The sequence below is a fragment of the Bombus vancouverensis genome, chromosome 17 (assembly GCF_051014615.1).
Source record: "Bombus vancouverensis nearcticus chromosome 17, iyBomVanc1_principal, whole genome shotgun sequence".
Classification (NCBI taxonomy): domain Eukaryota; kingdom Metazoa; phylum Arthropoda; class Insecta; order Hymenoptera; family Apidae; genus Bombus; species Bombus vancouverensis.
In genome coordinates, this window is record NC_134927.1 from 3865410 (window position 1) to 3886268 (window position 20859).

Here is a 20859-nt window from a genome sequence, read left to right on the forward strand (position 1 = left end):
CAATTCATTCAGACTACGTAATTAATTGCCTAAAATTGTGTTTGTCATTCATGTATTGTATCTTGATACAATATATATAGTAGCTGACGAAAGTGTTCAAATTTTGCCACATAATTTGTGATAAAATATTGTGATAATTTGTGATGTGTATGTGTAAATATATTATGTGCATTGTATACATTGTTTCTGAAATTTCGTTTATGCATTGTAATGAGATATTACTATCGCGATTGTCATAGTAAAAATTTCCGATTTGTAAATGTCCGATTTGAAAAATTAGTATACAGCGTGAATAAGCAATCTTAAATACAGGGTGTCCTATTTCAATCGATCTACACAAATTGCTCCTAAAGTATACGTTATTGGAAGAAGCGTTTCAAATAAAACTTATTCTGTTTGAGGCAGAACGTCGTATGATGACCACCAGATTTGTCTAGATGGAGGCGTTTTCGAGATCTCAGTGTGATCTATCTCTTTTTTACCTTAACTATACATTCTTTTACTATAACTTTAATTTTAATTTTAATATTAATATTAATTTTAATTCTAACCTTAATTTTAATTTTAATTTTAAAAATATAAATTTGTAGGATCATTCGACAAATCTGCAAAAACATTTGGAAGTTTCCCATTTAAATGAATTTACAACCGTAATGTTACAAAAAGAAAGACACAACACAAGATGCAGGTTAAGTCATTTTGATGATGTCGATAAGACAGGTTACAAAAAAGTAAAACGAGATGTAGTGGAGGCATGCGTCAGATTAATCACAATACATGATAGGCCAGATAACGACGCGTTTAGAAATATAATTCAGATAATAAATTTCCAAAAAGAAAAAATAAATTCACATAAAGTGCGTGATGCTCTTATTGAGCAGGCAATTAAAGTAAGGAGAAAAATTATAGAGAAAATAAAAGGCAAATTAATATGCTTGAAGGTGGATGCAGCAACTTACACGGGCAGATCGTTTCTCGGTATTAACACACAATTTATGGAAGATGATAAACTGTATGTTCGTACATTAGCAGTTGTTGAACTTTTTAGGGGTTTTTGTTATTTAATATTAATTGTTGTAATTATATGCAAAATAGAGGACATCGATTTCAATGACTATATACACATAATATGTAGCCAAGATCAACATTCTAAGTATTTTCTTACTGTACATTCACGTAACTTTCCACCCCACTTAGTTTCCAAAATATTTGCAAAAAAATTTAATTACATTTAAGTTACGATTACTCATCGATCAGGTAATCATTTTTTATATATTATATAAATACTATACATATATACATATGTATATATGTATAAAAGTATATAAATATATAAGTATAAATAAAAAAGGAAAATCGGTAGGTTATAGGTTAGGTTATATAAGTTAGGATAGACTATTACATCCAGCGGCCTAGCGGCAACGAATACAGCTAATGTGAAATGATTTTCAATGAATCGACTGATATATGGAACGTTGTATTAGGTTGTCCCAAAAGATGTTTTCGTTCTATAAGGAAATAATGGAGTGCACATTTTTTGGATCATATTATTTTATTGAATTATGTATGATGCATTTTGTAGTAATAGAAGAAGATGGATCATACATAATTCAATAAAATAATATAAATATTTATGCGATGGCATTAGGTGTGGCTCTTTGTTTTAAAGAATACCATTCTCTTCCTTAAAAACAAATTAAATTCTTTCATTTCTGGTTTTTCCAAATATTTGATTATTTGGTATAAAGATATTTTTAATGTCAAATATTGATCATCTGTATTGTTTACGAATTAACCTGACTTCAAATTCAATTTATATATTAAATTATATATTATTTATAATTAATTTAAATAATATATCAAATATTAATATATTAAATAATATGGAATAATAAATTATAATTAATTTAAATAATATTAACGAATCTGTAAACAAACAATGGATTTCTCAAAGCAACGGAACTAGAAAAATGTGTAATTTTAGTAATTGTCATGTGATAGTTTCGTTATCATAGTTGTAATTTATTTCAATTTATTTTCATGCCAGTGCACTTTCTCCGCTTTTGTCAAGTATACTTGTCATCGTCTAAAAATAATTCCGCGTGCAAGTGCACATTTTCAAAATTAAATAAAGCACTTAAAGATTTAGAGAGACGATAAGACAAACAAGTAAGTGGAAATAAAAAAGTAAAAGAACGAAAACACTTTTGTTTCCTTTTCGCGATTTTCCTCAAAATGGTTTCTTAGTTTATCGGTTCGCTACACGCTTCCGTAATCTCAACAAAATTATTTGATTACTTCAACAGCGTGTGCCTTTGATTAGTTCGAATAATGAAGGTTCTAATGCTCTATATTTATTATTTATTATGGAAATTTTTGTTACGAGTATTACCTTAATTGGATCAAACATGTCTTCGATCTCGTATTGACGATCCCTGACTTCCTTTAAATAGTATATAGTTTCTAGAAGTGCGTCATAGTCATCTTCGTGTATAGGACGCGAGAAATTTTCCATTGCTGCTTTCAAAAATTCTGCTAAATTCTCCAATCTAAAATGAACGAGAAGCGAAATTTCAATCGTTAAAGTAGTTTTTTGTTCTCTGACATTTTATATCGAACGAAAAAAAAAGGTTATGTGTGTATAGTAATTCTATATGTATAGAACATTTACAGATTTATAGATCTATAGATCTATAAATGTACGTAGAGAATCTGTATAATATAGAATTATCATATTGGGTAGCCCGGAAAGTTCGTTCCGATTCACATTTCGATTCAATTTACATTTACTGAATTATATAGGTGTCATTTGTTCCACAAACTTTCTCCATCTTTCAGGCAACTTGAATATTCCATCATTCCATAACCTCTTAGGTTTTTCGGCGAAGAACTTTCGAAAAATCGAAACGAACTTTCCGGGAAACCCAATACATCATTATATATCATGATACTAATTATTATAGATGCAATAAAAACAGTGTCTACCTATCATATCCTATGAAAATGAACGAATAAGAAAGATAAAAATTCATAATTACGCGCGGAATTGAAATATGCTTCTGCAACCTAACCCCAACCTAATTCCAATGTGGCAACGTTGTTCGTTTAGAGAGCGAATATCGATGACAAGTTTCTGATGTATTCTATAACTAAGTCTCTACAAGAATTAGAAAATTTTCAACAGTGCATGTAAATGTTGTTATTACGTTAAAAGTTGTTTAATGGAGCAATACATTAAGCATCAAATGAAAGGACAATAGGCGAGCCTAAAATTATATCAAGTCAATGTATTATTCCAGTAATAGATAAATGATCAGTTTCGCTTGAAATGTTTACATTGGTTGCGCGCGCAATAGGTACTTTGATAGTTTCCCGGAATAGTGATTCCGAGCCAAATACTCAGTTTACTATTCAGTTGCACAAATATACAGGATTAGTGCCAACAGCGAACGTTAGGATTGTGGTTTCAGAGAAATCGGCTCTATTTGCAGTTAGAGGTCAACATGTGATTCGCATTCATAGAACTCCCTTTTATAGATTACTCGGATGTCTCAATAATATTTAATTGCATTCGAAACGTCCAATGGGAAGAGTACACGAAGAGTAGGCTGTTAAAGGAACATTCTTCTTAACATTATACCGATATGTTAATATTCTCAAACGAATGAAGTGGGGAATAGAGAAGAAAATAAATTACATTTAAGAATAAGTATATTATTCGATTTTAATCCTAGTAAAATAAAATATTATTATTATTGTTAATATTATTGATTTTATTTAAACTTGTATCGACAGTGAAGATCATTAGCGATTATTTTTATATTCGCTGGCTTATCAAATTCTGTCTAATATCTTAATTTCTTTACAGAAGTTGATAATCTTTTGTTGAAAAGGCATCCATGCCAGCATATTCTTAACATTATTGTCGACACTATGCTCTTTTCCTTTATTATGTGAGTTATATTTGCAGTGTTCCATGTTAGTTATTGCAGTTTGTTCTTTACGACTAAATTCTTAATTTATCTTCAAATCAGAGAAACTAGGGATTAATTTGTGGAGTGAATTTATATCGCAATTTTCCAGTAACGCGTCTTAGTTTTGTTCGCATATTTTTTCGATATATTTTACAATGTGAAATGACGTGCTGCGTATGGGAAGCTAACATGGTTCTTCAGTGGATGCAATTTTTGCTGTTGGATCAGTTAGTTCATTTCCAAAAATAAAATAAAATATTCTAATGGATAATTCTTCTTATATCCTTTAAATACTAATCATTATTTGTTCAATATAAATATTATGCTCTATTCTGTGCGACTATTTTTTTTACTAATGACAATCCTGCTTAAACGAGATTTGCATACTATACAGCGCGATATTATATTTAGACGATAGCTTAATGATTCTTTAATGTAAAAATAATAGCATGGCATAATAACTTTCGAGCTGGCCAAAATAATCTTTCGTATATAAAACTTGTGCAGTTTATTCGCGTCACGAATGCAAATATGCCATTCAGATTTATGTTTCACTTGCTTATGCGTCCAACTGAAACTGCAAAGTAAAATAATTTCTGGAAAATCGTAGTCGGAATGTTAGTGGTATCAAAATGGCTCAAAATAGATATTTCTCATTAGACGTGGATTAAATTATACGGTATTGGAGAAAACATGTTTACATTTCGTTAGAAGTGTTTAGTATTGATACTCCTGACCACAACTAATTGCATTAATGTCACGAGTCATTAAATATACGTAGAATACCAGTGTTTCATTAGTTTCCTAGTAAACAATCGTAAATCTAATAAAATGTCGCAATTCTTTTCCGGAACAGCATGGAAAAGTATCGATTAGAACAACTTCGATTGCAACGGTTTTAATTGATATTTAAAATTGTAATTTTAAACGAGAAGAATTTGATTACTGCATGATAATGTTCTTATTGAAAGATCACAACACAGATTCCTACGTTTTGTATTATGTTCCTTAGGCTTCTCTTCAGTAAATATTTTCAGCTTATTGAAAGATTCTAACAAAGATTTCTTCGTTTTGTATCATACTCCATAGGCTTCTCTTCAGTAAATATCTTCAGCTTATTGAAAGATTACAACATAGATACCTATGTTTTGTATTATATTCCACAGGCTTCTCTTTAGTCAATATGCAGAGCTTGTTGAAAGATCACAACATAGATTTCTACTTTTTGTATCATGTCCCATAAGCTTCTCTTCGGCAAATATCTTCAGTTTATTGAAAGATTATAACAACAATTCCCACGTTTTGTACCATGTTCCATAGGCTTCTCTTCAGTCAATATGCAAAACTTATTGAAAGATTACAACATAGATACCTATGTTTTGTATTATATTCCACAGGCTTCTCTTTAGTCAATATGCAGAGCTTGTTGAAAGATCACAACATAGATTTCTACTTTTTGTATCATGTCCCATAAACTTCTCTTCGGCAAATATCTTCAGTTTATTGAAAGATTCTAACAAAAATTTCTTCGTTTTGTATCATGCTCCATAGGCTTCTCTTCAGTAAATATCTTCAGCTTATTGAAAAATCACAACATAGATTTCTACGTTTTGTACAATGTTCTATAGGCTTCTCTTCAGCAAATATCTTCAGCTTATTGCAAGATCACACCACAGATTCCTACATTTTGTATCACGTTCCTTAGGCTTCCCTTCAGCATATTTGCTGATATTATCTTCAGCTTATTACAAGATTATAACATAAATTCCTACGTTTTATATGATGTTCCTTAGGCTTCTCTTCAGTCGATATGCACAGCATGTTGAGAGATCACAACATAGATTTCTACGTTTTGTACAATATTCCATAGGCTTCTCTTCAGCAAATTTTGCTGATATTATCTTCAGCTTATTGCAAAGTTATAACAAATACTCCTACGTCTTATATGATGTTCTTTAGGCTTCTCTTCAGCAAATATCTTCAGCTTATTGAAAGATCACACCTCAGATTCCTACATTTTGTATCACGTTCCTTAGGCTTCTCTTCATCATATTTGCTGATATTATCTTCAGCTTATTGCAAGATTATAACATAAATTCCTAAGTTTTATATGATGTTCCTTAGGCTTCTCTTCAGTCGATATGCACAGCATATTGAGAGATCACAACAAAAATTCCTACCTTCTATATCATGTTCCTTAGGCTTCTCTTCAGAAAACGTCTTCAACTTATTGAAAGATTATAACAACAATTCCCACGTTTTGTATCATGTTCCATAGGCTTCTCTTCAGCAAATATCTTCAGCTTATTGAAAGATCACACCTCAGATTCCTACATTTTGTATCACGTTCCTTAGGCTTCTCTTCAGCATATTTGCTGATATTATCTTCAGCTTATTGCAAAGTTATAACAAATACTCCTACGTCTTATATGATGTTCTTTAGGCTTCTCTTCAGCAAATATCTTCAGCTTATTGAAAGATCACACCTCAGATTCCTACATTTTGTATCACGTTCCTTAGGCTTCCCTTCAGCATATTTGCTGATATTATCTTCAGCTTATTGCAAGATTATAACATAAATTCCTACGTTTTATATAATGTTCCTTAGGCTTCTCTTCAGTCGATATGCACAGCATATTGAGAGATCACAACATAGATTTCTACGTTTTGTACAATATTCCATAGGCTTCTCTTCAGCAAATTTTGCTGATATTATCTTCAGCTTATTGCAAGATTATAACAAAAATTCCTACGTCTTATATGATGTTCCTAAGGCTTCTCTTCAGTCGATATGCACAGCATATTGAGAGATCACAACAAAAATTCCTACCTTCTATATCATGTTCCTTAGGCTTCTCTTCAGAAAACGTCTTCAACTTATTGAAAGATTATAACAACAATTCCCACGTTTTGTATCATGTTCCATAGGCTTCTCTTCAGCAAATATCTTCAGCTTATTGAAAGATCACACCTCAGATTCCTACATTTTGTATCACGTTCCTTAGGCTTCTCTTCAGCATATTTGCTGATATTATCTTCAGCTTATTGCAAAGTTATAACAAATATTCCTACGTCTTATATGATGTTCTTTAGGCTTCTCTTCAGCAAATATCTTCAACTTATTGAAAGATCACACCCCAGACTCCTACATTTTGTAACGCGGTCCCTATCGCTTTCTTACTTACCATTTTGGTCAAAACTACAATGCTACGTACTCTATAGACTCAACATTCTAACACGCAAGGACTAGAGAATGTTAGTTGATATTTCATTTCTTTTCAAAATTACAAATAACTTAGTAGACTAGTCCTCCTTATTTCGACTAATTAATTTCAATGAAGGAATACGTCATTTTCGCAACACTCCCGTCTGCCGTGTAGAATTTTTTAATATCTCAGATTTATCAACCCCATTTATCGCCATATCACCAGAATCTGGAATTATCTGAATAATATTGCTGATCCAGTTGAGTCTTTCGAATCGATCAATAAATGCACAAGAGCGTCTATGAAACTCTTAAAAGACACTGTACTCACTTTTTTGTCTGTACTTTCAAATCTGTATCTTGCTAGATTAATTCTATAATATCGTATAAATGCTCATAAATATAACATAAATATAAATATAAGTTCTCAATAATAATTCTAATAAAATATCTTTCTCGACATACTTTCTCGAAACAACATAACCTCGAAAAGTATCGATCAGAAGAATTTTAACCGTAAAAATCTTGCAATATCAAATGAAGGTTAAATTTAATAGAAATTTTAAAAATTTAATTACTGTGTGGTTATTCGATTGACCAGATACTCCTTCAGCACGTTAGCCCATTTGCAAATTATGTTCAAGAGCGTCTGCTTGAAAGGTTTTATGTCAAGTTTCAACCATCGACAAAAGATTTGCTCATTTTGCAGTTGATCGCACTGGTTGTACAGAGACATAAAATAATCTATTTCCCGCTTGAAGTCCGCTAAATCTGGTTTTTTCTCTTTCAGGTTATCTGGGATAAACTCTGGATGATGTTCGATCATTTCCCTTTGCTCGGGACTTACGTATTGAGAAAATCTCAAAAAATAGGATAAATATTCCTGTTTATCGTCTGTCCACAGCCACGAGTAGATTTCGTATATCTGTGGATAATAATTTGTGCCAGTAATTCCTTGTCATTAATTATTTGAGGTTATGTCAGAATATACAGGGTGAATCAGTGAATACTATCACTTAGAATAGCTCGTTATTTATTGACTTTAGCAAAAAATGTTTGAAGTGAAACTTGTTATACTTGAGAAGACCGATTGAATAAATATATTTCGATTTTTTGATGCTTTATGTTTTCTGAGATATCAAGTTAACTTTATTTTTTTTTAACGATTATTTTTAACGTCATATTTTTTAGATACTCCGTTGTAGCGGCTAAAAAGACCAATTCAACGAGCTAGAATAAGCTGACCTTCAGTTGACCTTGAAACCCAAAACGAAACGAGAATTCGTCAAGAGTAACCTGTCTTGAATTCAAAAATTTACAAAAACTCAACATCACAGTGATATCTCAGAAAATATAAGATTAGAATACAAGAAATAATTAAAATATATTCATCCGGCGTGGCTTCTTAAATAAATAAATTGCATTTCAATGGTTGAAATAAGAGAAATAAGAAATACGGTAATTTTTATGAAAATGTTAAATTCAAGTTCAGATAATTACATATACATGTCCTTTCACTTCTATTAAGGCCAGCTTTGCCCGATTGCAAGTTTCTTCCAACATAAACACGATACCTTCCTCTTCAGCAACATCGAGCTTCGACGATGAAAACACAATTAATATAGTTCGTATGGAAGGAAAAAATTAGTCGACTATTAATGTTTTATCAAAAATTGTTCTATTAAAAATTGTAAAAACAATTGTCAATATACTAGTCAGAAATATCAGTGATAAATAATATACCGCGTAATTTTCTCGACCTTCATGCAACTGAGGATCGACGCGTGGTATGAGGGTGCCCATTTTCATCATTTCAAGTAGAAGTGACTCGAAGAAAGCATAGAAACCTTCCGGATCATCTAATTCCACTGGCGGTCGGAAAACAATACTAGGGTTCTATCAACATATAAACCAGCAGAGAGAATGATTAAAGAATTGTTGCATTAGGTACATGCACGTGCTTCATTTAACAATAAGAATTTTACGTATTTATAAAGATAGAAAATTGTAACATATAATTTAGTATTGTAAAAGTTTTTAATATTTATTAGTTGTATGTTGATTAGACGTATATGAAAGTGATACTTAATTTATGTTAGTAACATATTAAGGTCGTGTCTAGATTTCATGTCCTTTTAACCCTTTTTTTCACTTAAAAGGTAAAGATATATAGTTAAAAAAAATCGAGTGTTTTTAAATAGTTCGACATAGTCACATCTGCAGAAATACTCACCTCCAAACACATCTGAATCTCAAACGAAGGAAATATTTCGCCTTCGGGATCAGTTTCGTCGAGAATGTAACAAATACTGCGAAAATAATAATAAATGATTGTTTAATTCTTATGAAACGTTGCATAAAGTGTTGTTTTAATGTTGCAAAGACTTAAAAGAGTAGCCACATTTAGATGAATATTAAATGTTATAAAACGTTTATTTTTCAATATCTAAATTATTAGATAGTAAAATGGAAATAATGTTTTTCATGGTGGCAATCTGAATTTAAAAATGTAGAAACACGTAAAATTAAAGCTGTTATCCAGGCGCAAAATATTTTGCGCTCTATAATTCTGTTGATTCATAATAATATTTATTTTTATAATACTTAACAATTTTTAATTTAGTTCATTGTTGGTGGGAATTAAATAGTACATATATGTTGGAAACAATATCAAATTCGTTTAAAATTTCGTTTTTCAGAGAATTGACGTTAAAAAATTGTCTGATACCAGTACTATTGTATTTCGTTATAAACAAATATATCTACTACATAAGTAGTACCTACCTAACCCCAAACATAAGTTTGCGTTTATCCCATAACGTAAAGAAGAACAAATAATGAAACAAAATGTTCATGCACGTATTCTGGTTTTTATTCTGTCCATTAGATGTGGGATATTATATTTGTCTTCTGATTCTGTCGTACGTCTTTTGTATTCCGGGATGTCCTATCAAGTCATGATTTTCTTTTAGTATTTGTTCTATCTCTTCTTCACTTAAACTCTGTATTGGTTCGTAAGCAAACTCTATGTCGTCGCGTTGATCATTGAAAAATAAAAGAGGTCTTTTTATGTGTGCTTTGTCTTGTGCGTTTAAGTTGTTGTCTCCTATTCCTATCTTACTATTTGTTTTGAATACGTTTGATATTTTCTGTAACCGTGCGGTTTCGTCATATGGGCCTAGATTCAACTCTTTATATCATAGCTGTCCGCCTGTGGCTTCGCCCGCACAATATTTAAATTTCTGTTCACTGCCATCTATTCGAACACCTTTTAGGAGGTGATTTTCAAAAATCCCTCAAACGCGTTTTTTTTTTATTTTTTTATTTTATTTTTAATGAGGAATTTGTTCGCCAAATCTCCAGCTGAAGTGGATGTGCAAATACGCTTATCTTTTGAGAAAAAAACCTATTTCTTCTTTTTATTCCCACGAAAGTTGAATTTCGAAAAACGCTGAAACGTCTGCCTACTTTTAATGAGAAGTTCGTCTATCAAATTTCATATCTCCAGTTTTAGCGCTTATTCTTTGAGAAGAAAACGTATCTCTTTTTCATATATTATACATAAGAGTTGAACTTCGAAAAAGTCGAATTTCACGCGCCCCACTTTAGCAATGCATAGGATGTGAGCATCCTTTAAAAAAAAATTGTTTCTTCGACCATTCGCGGAGTACGTCAACGGGAGTCGTAAATTCCCGTTACGATTAGATAATCGACGCCACGAACTCATCGATCCCCTTATTTCTGTTGGGATAATAAGGGGTGGTTCAATTAATAAATTACAGTTTATTCCAACAACTTTATATAGAAGCTAATTACGCTGATGCGTATGTACAAGTTAAGTAAGTGATTGATCTAAGGGTAGAAACCTGGTAAAGATGTGTTGACTATTCTAACGATGAAGAATAAGTGAAGTTCAGAGACGATGCTGTATCGGAGGAAAGCTAGTGATGGGTGTGTCTGGCACACGGGACCATCGGATTTGTTGATGAAAATTTTAGTTAGGAAAGTGAGGGCAATGGACATTGCTTCCGATTGGATAATAAGAAGGTTGAGCTGGGCGTTAACGAATGAATCAGTCGCTCTAGTGTTATATACAGGGAGGTTGGTAACTGGTGGTACAAGCGGAAAGGGGGTGATTCGACGCGAAAAAAGAAGTCGAAAATATAGAATAAAAATTTTTCGTTTGAGGCTTTGTTTTCGAGAAAATCGACTTTGAATTTTCGCTCGGTACGCGTGCACTTTATCACGTCCCGTTATAACGGATCTCACTGTAGATCGTTGTCTCGATGGAAAAATTAAAAAAAAAAAATTTTTATTCTATATTTTCGACTTCTTTTTTCGCGTAGAATCACCCCCTTTCCGCTTGTACAACCAGTTATCAACTACCCTGTATATATACAGGGTGTACTGAAAATTGTGGTACAAGCCGAAAGAGGGTGATAGCTCATGCAAAAGTAAGTCGAAAATGTAGAGTAGCAATTTTCGATACAAGGCTCCGTTTTCGAGAAAATCAATGATAAAATTTCGTCCGCCTGACTCCCGTTATTTTTCAAGTACACGCGTACCTACATGATGGAACCCTATAACCCATATTTTTAAAAAGCTACGTAATATTTTACACACCTGGATGCACGTGCACAAATACCATTGCTCTTCACGTAAATTTATATTATATTTATATGACATAGATAATATTATATTTTTATATACTTTTTGTAAATGAATATTCAGTAATAGAAAAAGTTACTTCAGCCAACGCTCAAACCGCGTTGAGTGCACTCGTTCTCGTACCAAAAAAGATATAGTATGCTAACCCTACTAAATAAAGAAGCCCCCGATATAGTACTCATCTCAGAAACAAAACTAAACAAAAGACACAATGTACACTTTAAAAACTACACCATGATAAGACACGACAGACCGAACGCCAGTCAAGGAGGAGGAACAGCGATCCTCATAAAAAACCCTATAAAATACAAAACGATCCTAATTGATGAAATAACAAGTTTCAGAACCTTAGAAACAACGATCATAAAAATAAAAATAAGCAATAAGGAAAATTTATTCATCACTGCAGCCTACGCAACCTACGGAAACCAGAAAGAATTTATCTACGAATTCAATAATCTTTTCGAACTCTTGCAGCTCAACAAACCGGAAAACTACTATATAATAGCAGGAGACCTTAACGCAGAACATACAAGCTGGAAAAACGAAATAAACAATACGAGAGGCAACTTCATTAGAAACTGGCTAGACAATAAAAGCATCCACTACAAAACAAACTTATACAGCTCCGAGCTACCCTCTTACCCAAAAGGAGGCTCATACCTGGACATATGCCTAGCAGATGCGCGACTAAAATTCCAAAACCTACGTCCAAACAACACCCTAAAAACCTTAGCCTATGACAGTGACCATAACGCCCTAGTATTTCAAATTAACAAAAACACATCTGACTTCCTAACTCTCGAAACCCAGACCGAGACACCCAGGTACAACTACAAAAAGACAGACTGGAAAAAGTTCCAAAACACACTCGAACAAAACTGCGACCTAGAGATCTACAACAACGTCAACCTAACAAACAGACAAATCGACTCATTCCTAGACGAAATAGAAAAACACACACAAATCGCCCTCCAAAAATCCGTGCCAATCATAAAACAAAAAAATTCATGCGAGCCCTATATAAACAATAAAATAAAAGATCTACAGCGAGATAAAAGCTACATACTGTCCAAAATAAACAATATAAAATTTAACTATTCTTACGACAAAAGAGAAGAATTAGAATTCCTAAAGTTCCTACTACACAGAATAAAAGCGCAACTGAAACAAGAATTCGCAATTTCTATAAACCATTACTGGACAAACAAAATAAAAAACATCTCCAAAAACGACTCAGCAAACATGTTCCCACAAATAAATCAAATCTTTAGAGCAAAAGAACAAAACCCCATCCCACCTCTCAAATTGCCCCCAGAAAATGCCTCCCTCATCCAAGAAGCAGGTATAACGATACACAACACCATCAAAGACACCGAGGGTAACTTCATAATAACTAAAACAACAGAAAAACTAGACATTATCGGCACCCACTTTTCCAAAATACATACGCAAAACGAACACATGGGCCGAGAACAACTAAACAGAATTATCATCGCCGAAACTAACAAACTCAAAAATGAAATGGAACAAGACAAAACGCTAAACAAAACAGTCTGCACATTCTCAAACGAAAACACCGCAGACAATCCCAAACAACCAGATCCAGAAATAAACTACTTCACAAATTACAATCAACTAAACACAATCCTCTCCAAACTAAACAACAAAAAATCCTCCGGCTTCGACGGCATCCCAAACATCTTACTCAAGCGCCTACCGAACAAAATAAAATGGTACTACACAGTACTCTTCAACAATGCTCTAAACAACACATACTTCCCCAGAAAATGGAAAAAAGCCAAACTAATAGCTATAACAAAAAAGGATAAAGACGGCTCATCGCCCGCAAACCTACGACCCATAAGTCTGCTCCCCAACATAAGCAAAGTATTTGAAATAATCATAAACAACCCCCTAACCTCCTTCTGCACAAAAAATAACATAATCCCAGAGGATCAATTCGGCTTCCGACACAAGCACTCCACAATCCACGCAATAAACAAACTCACGTCGGACATCTGCTGGGCTCTAAACGCAAAAGATCGAGTAGCCGCCTGCTTAATAGACCTCGAAAAAGCCTTCGACACAGTCTGGATCCCAGGTCTCATATACAAACTGATCAAAAAAAAGTTCCCTGATTAAAATAGTCTGGGACATGATCACAAACAGAACATTCGTAATAACTGAAGGTTCACACTCATCAAGCAAAGAATTCTCCATAAAAAACGGTCTACAACAAGGTACAGTAAATTCCCCGTTACTTTTCAGTATTTACAACAGCGACTTACTAAACCTCTTTGATCTCAATACATCCACCCATAAACGCTCCATAGCCTTCGCAGACGACCTCATCATATACGTAACAGGCCGCAAAACCAAAACTATAAAAACGGAACTCCAAGAACTCTTTGAGAAAATAAACGACTATTACCTCGCATGGAAACTAAAAATCAACATAAGTAAATGCGAAACCATACTGTTTAGACCCAAGTCAAGTGAAATCGGCCCAATAGAAAGAGAACACTGCAAAAAATTTCAGATAAGAGAAAAAACAGACAAAGGGGCCCTCATACCACACAAAAATTGCGTAAAATACTTAGGGGTAAACATAGATTACAAATTAAACTACAAGCAGCACACCGAAATTCAACTTACCAAGGCCAATAAAGCATTTTGGAAAATGAAAAAACTATTCCACTCCAAACATCTCGATAGCAAAGTAAAAATTCTATGCTATCAAGCACTAATCAGACCGATCATAACCTACGGCTGCCCAATCTGGTACAACATATCAGCCTCCCAAATGGAAAAAATTCGCATATTCGAAAGAAAATGCATCAGAGCTTGTCTGAGCACTTACAGATCCGAACACAGCGGATTCAAAAAATACGTAAAAAACAAAATAATATACGACCTAGCCAGCGTTCACCGCATAGACTGTCACATCCTAAAGCTAATACGAAACCACTTCGCGCAAGCGGCAAAGATAAAAGAAAATAGTTTAATCTTCAGCTGCTTATTTCCAAATGACACATATTACAAAAACACTCTGACAACAGGCTACATCCCACCAGAAGCTTTCCCATACCTTGACGGAAAAAACTACCTACAAGACCAAAATAACATCCCGATAATTTATCACATAAAAAGAAAAATAGGGACCCAAACTATACTTTACGAAGAAAACCTAGACGGTCAGACCGCAGACACTAGATGGAGATACAACATGGCCCTCCCTCTGAAAGACACCAAAGACAAACATAGAAACAATGCAAAAAAATATTGGTGAATACTGAACCCATAATAAAATAAGAAAGAAAATCTATTAAACCGATAAAACTCAATTCTGCCCCCGCACAACACAGGTGCAAACATTGTAATTTTCGCAATTCTCCTTCTTTTAAAAGAAACTTATTTATTTAACATCCCCCTCCCCCGTCCCCTCATCCCACCCCCCCCCCAAATTCCACATCACCCAAAAACATACTACCGAAGCGTCCTGTTTTTGCGACCCAGTTTCCAGGACAACAAAAACAAGTAAAAACAAAATCACATAGAAGCTCCGCTCCTCCAGCGGCTTAAACCAAAAGATATATTCAACACGAAAAATGTAAAGCGTCGACACATATTACAGCATGGCTACGTAGTACCGTTGCGTATCGGTACCTTTGCCTAAGATACCATTATATAAATTCACCGTTTATTGTGAACACTATAATGTATTTATAATTGTATATTGGGTTTTAATAAACAGTTTAAAAAAAAAAAAAAAAAGCACTCGTTCTCGTCCGATCACGAAAGTTAAGCAGCGCTGGGCACAGATAGTACTTGGATGGGTGACCCCCTGGGAACTCCGTGTGGTGTTGGCTTCTTTTTTCCAATCTTTTTACTTTTTTTTAATAATCTATTTCTAATAATCTACTTTAAACTTTTGATCTTAAATCTTTTGATATTACACGACTATTACCATACATTATATCATTCTCCCATACACGTACAAATAAATTATCACATGTCTTAAAATTAAGAGGTCACGTTTCTTGATATGCTAAAATTTTATAACAGATTAATATCAAAAATTGTTATTCTATATTTTCGACTGATTAATATTAAAAGTTGTTATTCTATATTTTCGACTTTGCAGGAAAGTTACCCCCATTCGGCTTGTACTACCGAGCGAAGTACCTAAGTACGAAGAAACCTATTCAACCGACTGTCGTTACCTGCCAAGTAAATATGAAAATATGAAAGATTGTTATTCCATATACGCGACTATTGTTACGCGGGGAATCACCTCCATTTGATTTGTATTACCGAATATAGTAGCTAAGTACGAAGAAATCCGTTGAATCTTAGACAGCGAAATATGTCGTAAACTGAGCTCTATAACTTCATCGAAAAATATGTCGAACGTCATCATTCAAGATATCCTGACAAAATTTTTGAGACAAAATCTACACAAATTCGACAGTTAATAGCCGTAGTGAAGTTGGAAGGAACGCAGTCCAATGATTTTGACTTTGACATTGAATGTTCCAGCTTAAACATGTAAGCTCCAACGATATTGATTGAGCACCTGTCGCAACCAATGTTGATGTAACTGTGGCGGAGGTTGTCGCTGCCAGGTGAAAAGAGAGTTTTGCGTTTCGTCCCGGGACTATCGGTGGACTCGTCAGTAAGGCCATGCCCGGTAGTCCCTGCCTTAGACGTAGAGGGAGTCTTGCTAGGTGCGGTATTTGTATCATTCGCCCGTATATTCGACCGCTAGCGAGATAGACAGACTCGTTGTCGCCGTAGCCCTCTGATGTTGGCGGTTGGTACCCGCGGATGATTGGTGCCCGGGAGATGTTGCGCCGCATTGGTGCCTCGACCTGTCGGCGTCCTATTGATACCGATCCGCCACATAACCAATAATGACAATTGCATGTATTGGGACATCCACTGCTATGAAATCTTGTTTCGTTGTATTTGTCCAATGCTGATATGTGAATCCAAATGGACCATTCCCAAGGTGACTAAAAGTCTAGGATGATTAGGATCTTGTATTTGGTTTCTTCGTCTTTGCTGATGTAATGGATTTTGTAGAGATTTCCTTATTATTTATATAATCCAATATTTGTTATTTTTCGAGCATTCGGATGGTGATGAGTATTAGAAAATCGCTGAGCATAAAAATGGGAAGCATATCGGTAATTTGCATGGCGTTCACCGAAGGTATAGAGCTGCCATTCGCCTAATGGGTTTCCCCTAATTTTTAGTAGTTTCAATAGCGCCCGGAGATGCCCGGTGAGATTTTCTGTAGTCATCCGGGTTCACCGATGTATTCCAGTTTGATTGCTGAATTTGTAATAAAGTTCAATTAAAACAAAATTAATAGTTGTGTTACGACACAAACTATAGTTATTTTATCACCCAACCCTCAAGTTTACGTGACACTCGCTTGCTGTCGAAACTATCAGCCTCCACTGACCACCCGCGTCATTATGCTGTGACACCCAACAGATCTCACAAAGGACATAACCTAACAAACAAACACTCACCTCAATAAAGAAATAAATCAATCAAACTCGAAGATGGTACCTCACTGGGGGTAGCCATCCACATGTTATATTATTATACGACTAAGCTATAATATTTTACCAAATGTCCTACTGGACAAATTGTAAAATTCAAATAAATAAATAAAGAAAGAAAAAAAAATTATGCTGTGTGTACGTCGCGTACGGTGTTGTTGCACGCGTTAGAGCCACCTATACTAATATACTGGACAGCAATGCATTCGTTTTTCTATGATGACTTCCAAGTACTGCGTTCGCATTGTAGACGCATTAGAAGCAGTCTAAATGCAAACGCAGTGCTATCCGGTTACAATTTATATTGGGTTTGGTATAATTTGGTCCATACGAAAGATCATATCGAGAAGTTTCTCGCCGAAAAACCTGACGAGTTCTGGACGGATGGAATATTCAAGTTGCGTGGAAGATGCAGAAAGCCTGTGGAAAAAAATGCCACCTATATAATCAATAAATGTATTACATTTAAGTTTATAGAAGTTTTCTTACGATATCGTACCTAACCCAAAAAAACAAGTAACAGTATCGAGGTTTCAGGCGGAAAAATCCGGCCTTTTAACGCCCTCTATTCTAAATTAGTAATTTTATAAATAGCAACCCTAACCAAAAGTCATCGATAACACCATTTGGAATACAGATCGCCGTTCTAGAGGTACAATGGTAACTTTGTCGTTGTCCTCGGTAGTCTATTGCCTCTTGCACGCAAACCTCGTTTATGGGTCTCGCCAACGTATGATTTCTTTACCTCTCGAATAACAAATACGGGCTCTAATTAGATCCGTCGATAATCGTCTCGAAGTATCCCTACTTTCCTGCTTCAACCATAGAGCGATAAGATAGCGTTTGTGCGTTGGGAAGATGAAATAGTGTCCTCTTTAGCGTCCGGACTTTTGTTTATCCGTTTTAGCTTCCGTCGGTATTCCCACGAATTCTTGGAAATGCACTTCAAGCGTGTCATATTAAGTTACATTGTCTGACTGCTATCCACATGCTCTAGTGACGGGTATCGGTATCTCACTTGCTCATTCATTCTCCTTCCCTCAGTCGAATTCTAGGAATTTAGCAATCCAGATAAGCGCCCAGATTAATTTCGGACTTTGAACGCTAAAATGGACAGTTATATATAAAAACAACTTCTTTGTATGGTCCGAATGGACACTGTATCCACTGTACGGCGTCCGCTAGACGACTCGCCGTGCGAAAATTAATCTGCAAATCAAATATTTGTGAAACAGAAGCTCAGATCGAAAAATCGATAAGAACGAAAGGTATTTGATTTTTACCATACAATCGGAATGTGTCATACAATATGGAGGTTCTCGTAACCTAATTACGTACGTTATTAAAAAAAATAAAATGTGAACCGAACGAGCTTCACCCAACATCAAATGTTTTTCTCCTAACTTTATAACTTTTGCATAAAATATTTGTTTCGATAAATTTTTAATTTCCGCGATATTTCGCTGTCAAAGTTAAATTGGGACCTGTATAGACGCCTGTTGAGGTTTCTCAAATAAAACGAACCTACCGCACAAATTTTATTTCATATTTCCGACTTATTTTTTCATGTAGAATCACTCCTTGTTGGAGTAATATTTCTTACCGGACAAGAAATATTGTATAAGCAAAATGTTGAAACCAAGTATCCATAAAATACTGTTATAAATAATAATATTTTAAATTTTCACTTAGCTTTTCTAAGTAGTAAATAATAATGAGTATTAATTTAAAGTAAGATAAATTTTAGTCGAGCATCGCAATTATTATTAATAACCTTGTGGAGACAGCCTGAATAAGACCTTTGGAAATTAAGTTGTCAACATAGAGTAGATAAGGCTGCCATTTCTCGCGTCTCATTGCTAACGTTTCTTCATCAACCTCTTCTTCTTCTTCTACTTGCTCTTGTTCTTCCGGTACTTCCGCTTCTTCAGTTATTTCCTCATCCGGCCTAATGAAATATTAATACAAAATTATAAGACAATAGTCCTTCTTAATATTGTCGATTATAAATTATTAAAACAAAAATATTATTTTATATCTAAATTACCGGTCGTCCTTTTTTATTATTGTATTTTAATTTCTATAATTGTTTATTCATTTATTCGCGAAAAATTTATTACTGAAAATAAGAAATGATCACATGTACTGAATAAGAGTTTTCGTTAATTGTTATCTGTTACGAAAAATACGATAAAAATGCGTAATGAAACAAAAATGATGATATTCAAGTTTCCTAATTTTACTTTGCAGCCTCAGCATCGTTTCCTTCTTCTGCTTTTTCCGTTTCTACTTCTTCTTCTTCTTCAGTGTGGGCTACAAATAATTGCATTGAATAAATAACGCTTTCAAAAAGTTTGTAAAACGTTTTGTTAATCAGTATCCACAGTAAAATACAAAAATTATTGAACGGTTACCGTCTAATAATTCGAGCTCTTCTTTATTGTAGACATGATCTGGGAGCAAGTCGAAAAACAGTTTATAATTTTCTTTTAATACGTGTTCCAGTTCTTCAGCGGTTGCTTCGATCTCCGCAAATCTTTCCGCAAATTTGTCGTCTTTATCAGCGACTGACAATAAATTTTCATCTCTCGCATCTTTACGGTAAATAACTGGCATCATTGCCCAAGTATACATTTCATCCATAATATTATTCAAGTTCTCTTGCGCGCGAAACACTCTGGCATGTAATTTCCAAGTAATTTTTAACAAATTATCGATATATTCTGGAACCTCTAAAATATATTTGTTTGAGTAAGTTGAAGAATTCAATAAACACATCCGCGTATTTCTTAATCAAAGTTGAACTATGCGCTAAAGATGTACGAGAACCCGAAAATGTCGGGAACCCGATACTCGGGACAGGTCGGGTCGAGTCTCGAACGTATCTCGTAATTGGAGATTGTCGGGACTCCCGAGAATTTCAGGTTCTCCAGTATTATAAAATTGTACAGTCTAGAACACGAAGCAACGATAATAACGAAATACGTGTTATATATAATATTTAAAATATTATTAGAGATGTGTGAGAACCTGAAAATATTGGGTCGGGTCTGGTCGGGTCGGGTCTGGTCGGGTCGAGTCGAGTCGAGTCGGGTCGGGTCTAATCTGGTCGGGTCGGGTCTAATCTGGTTGGGTCGGGTCTAATCTGGTCGGGTCGAGTCGAGTCGAGTCGAGTCGGATCGGATCGGATTGGATTGGATCGAATCGAATTGGTTCGGATTGGGTCGGGTCGGGTGAAATCGAGTCAACAATTTTGCTCGGAATTGGGTTGGGCTCCCTAAAGTATCTAGTAATTCGAGATTGTTAGAATTCCTGTAAATTTCGGGTTGTTCAAGAATTATAAAATTACATAATCTAAAATATGAAGCAAAAATAATAATGAAATATGTGATAGATATATTTAGAATAATATTTCATAATAAAATATTCCTGCTCC

The 20859-nt window shown here is 34.3% G+C and overlaps 1 protein-coding gene across 1 annotated transcript in view; it reads right to left on the bottom strand.

The window, feature by feature from the left end:
* The window catches only part of LOC117162875 (dynein beta chain, ciliary-like), a 209520-nt gene that overhangs the window by 156784 nt on the left and 31877 nt on the right, over window positions 1–20859 (bottom strand). The window contains exons 13-20 of the mRNA XM_033344867.2: window positions 19838–20155; window positions 19667–19736; window positions 19198–19371; window positions 9413–9488; window positions 8923–9075; window positions 8680–8775; window positions 7758–8104; window positions 2393–2549 (exon numbers count right to left, since the gene is read on the bottom strand). Coding sequence (XP_033200758.2) covers window positions 2393–2549; window positions 7758–8104; window positions 8680–8775; window positions 8923–9075; window positions 9413–9488; window positions 19198–19371; window positions 19667–19736; window positions 19838–20155 — 1391 coding nt within the window. The remainder of the gene's footprint in view (window positions 1–2392; window positions 2550–7757; window positions 8105–8679; window positions 8776–8922; window positions 9076–9412; window positions 9489–19197; window positions 19372–19666; window positions 19737–19837; window positions 20156–20859) is intronic.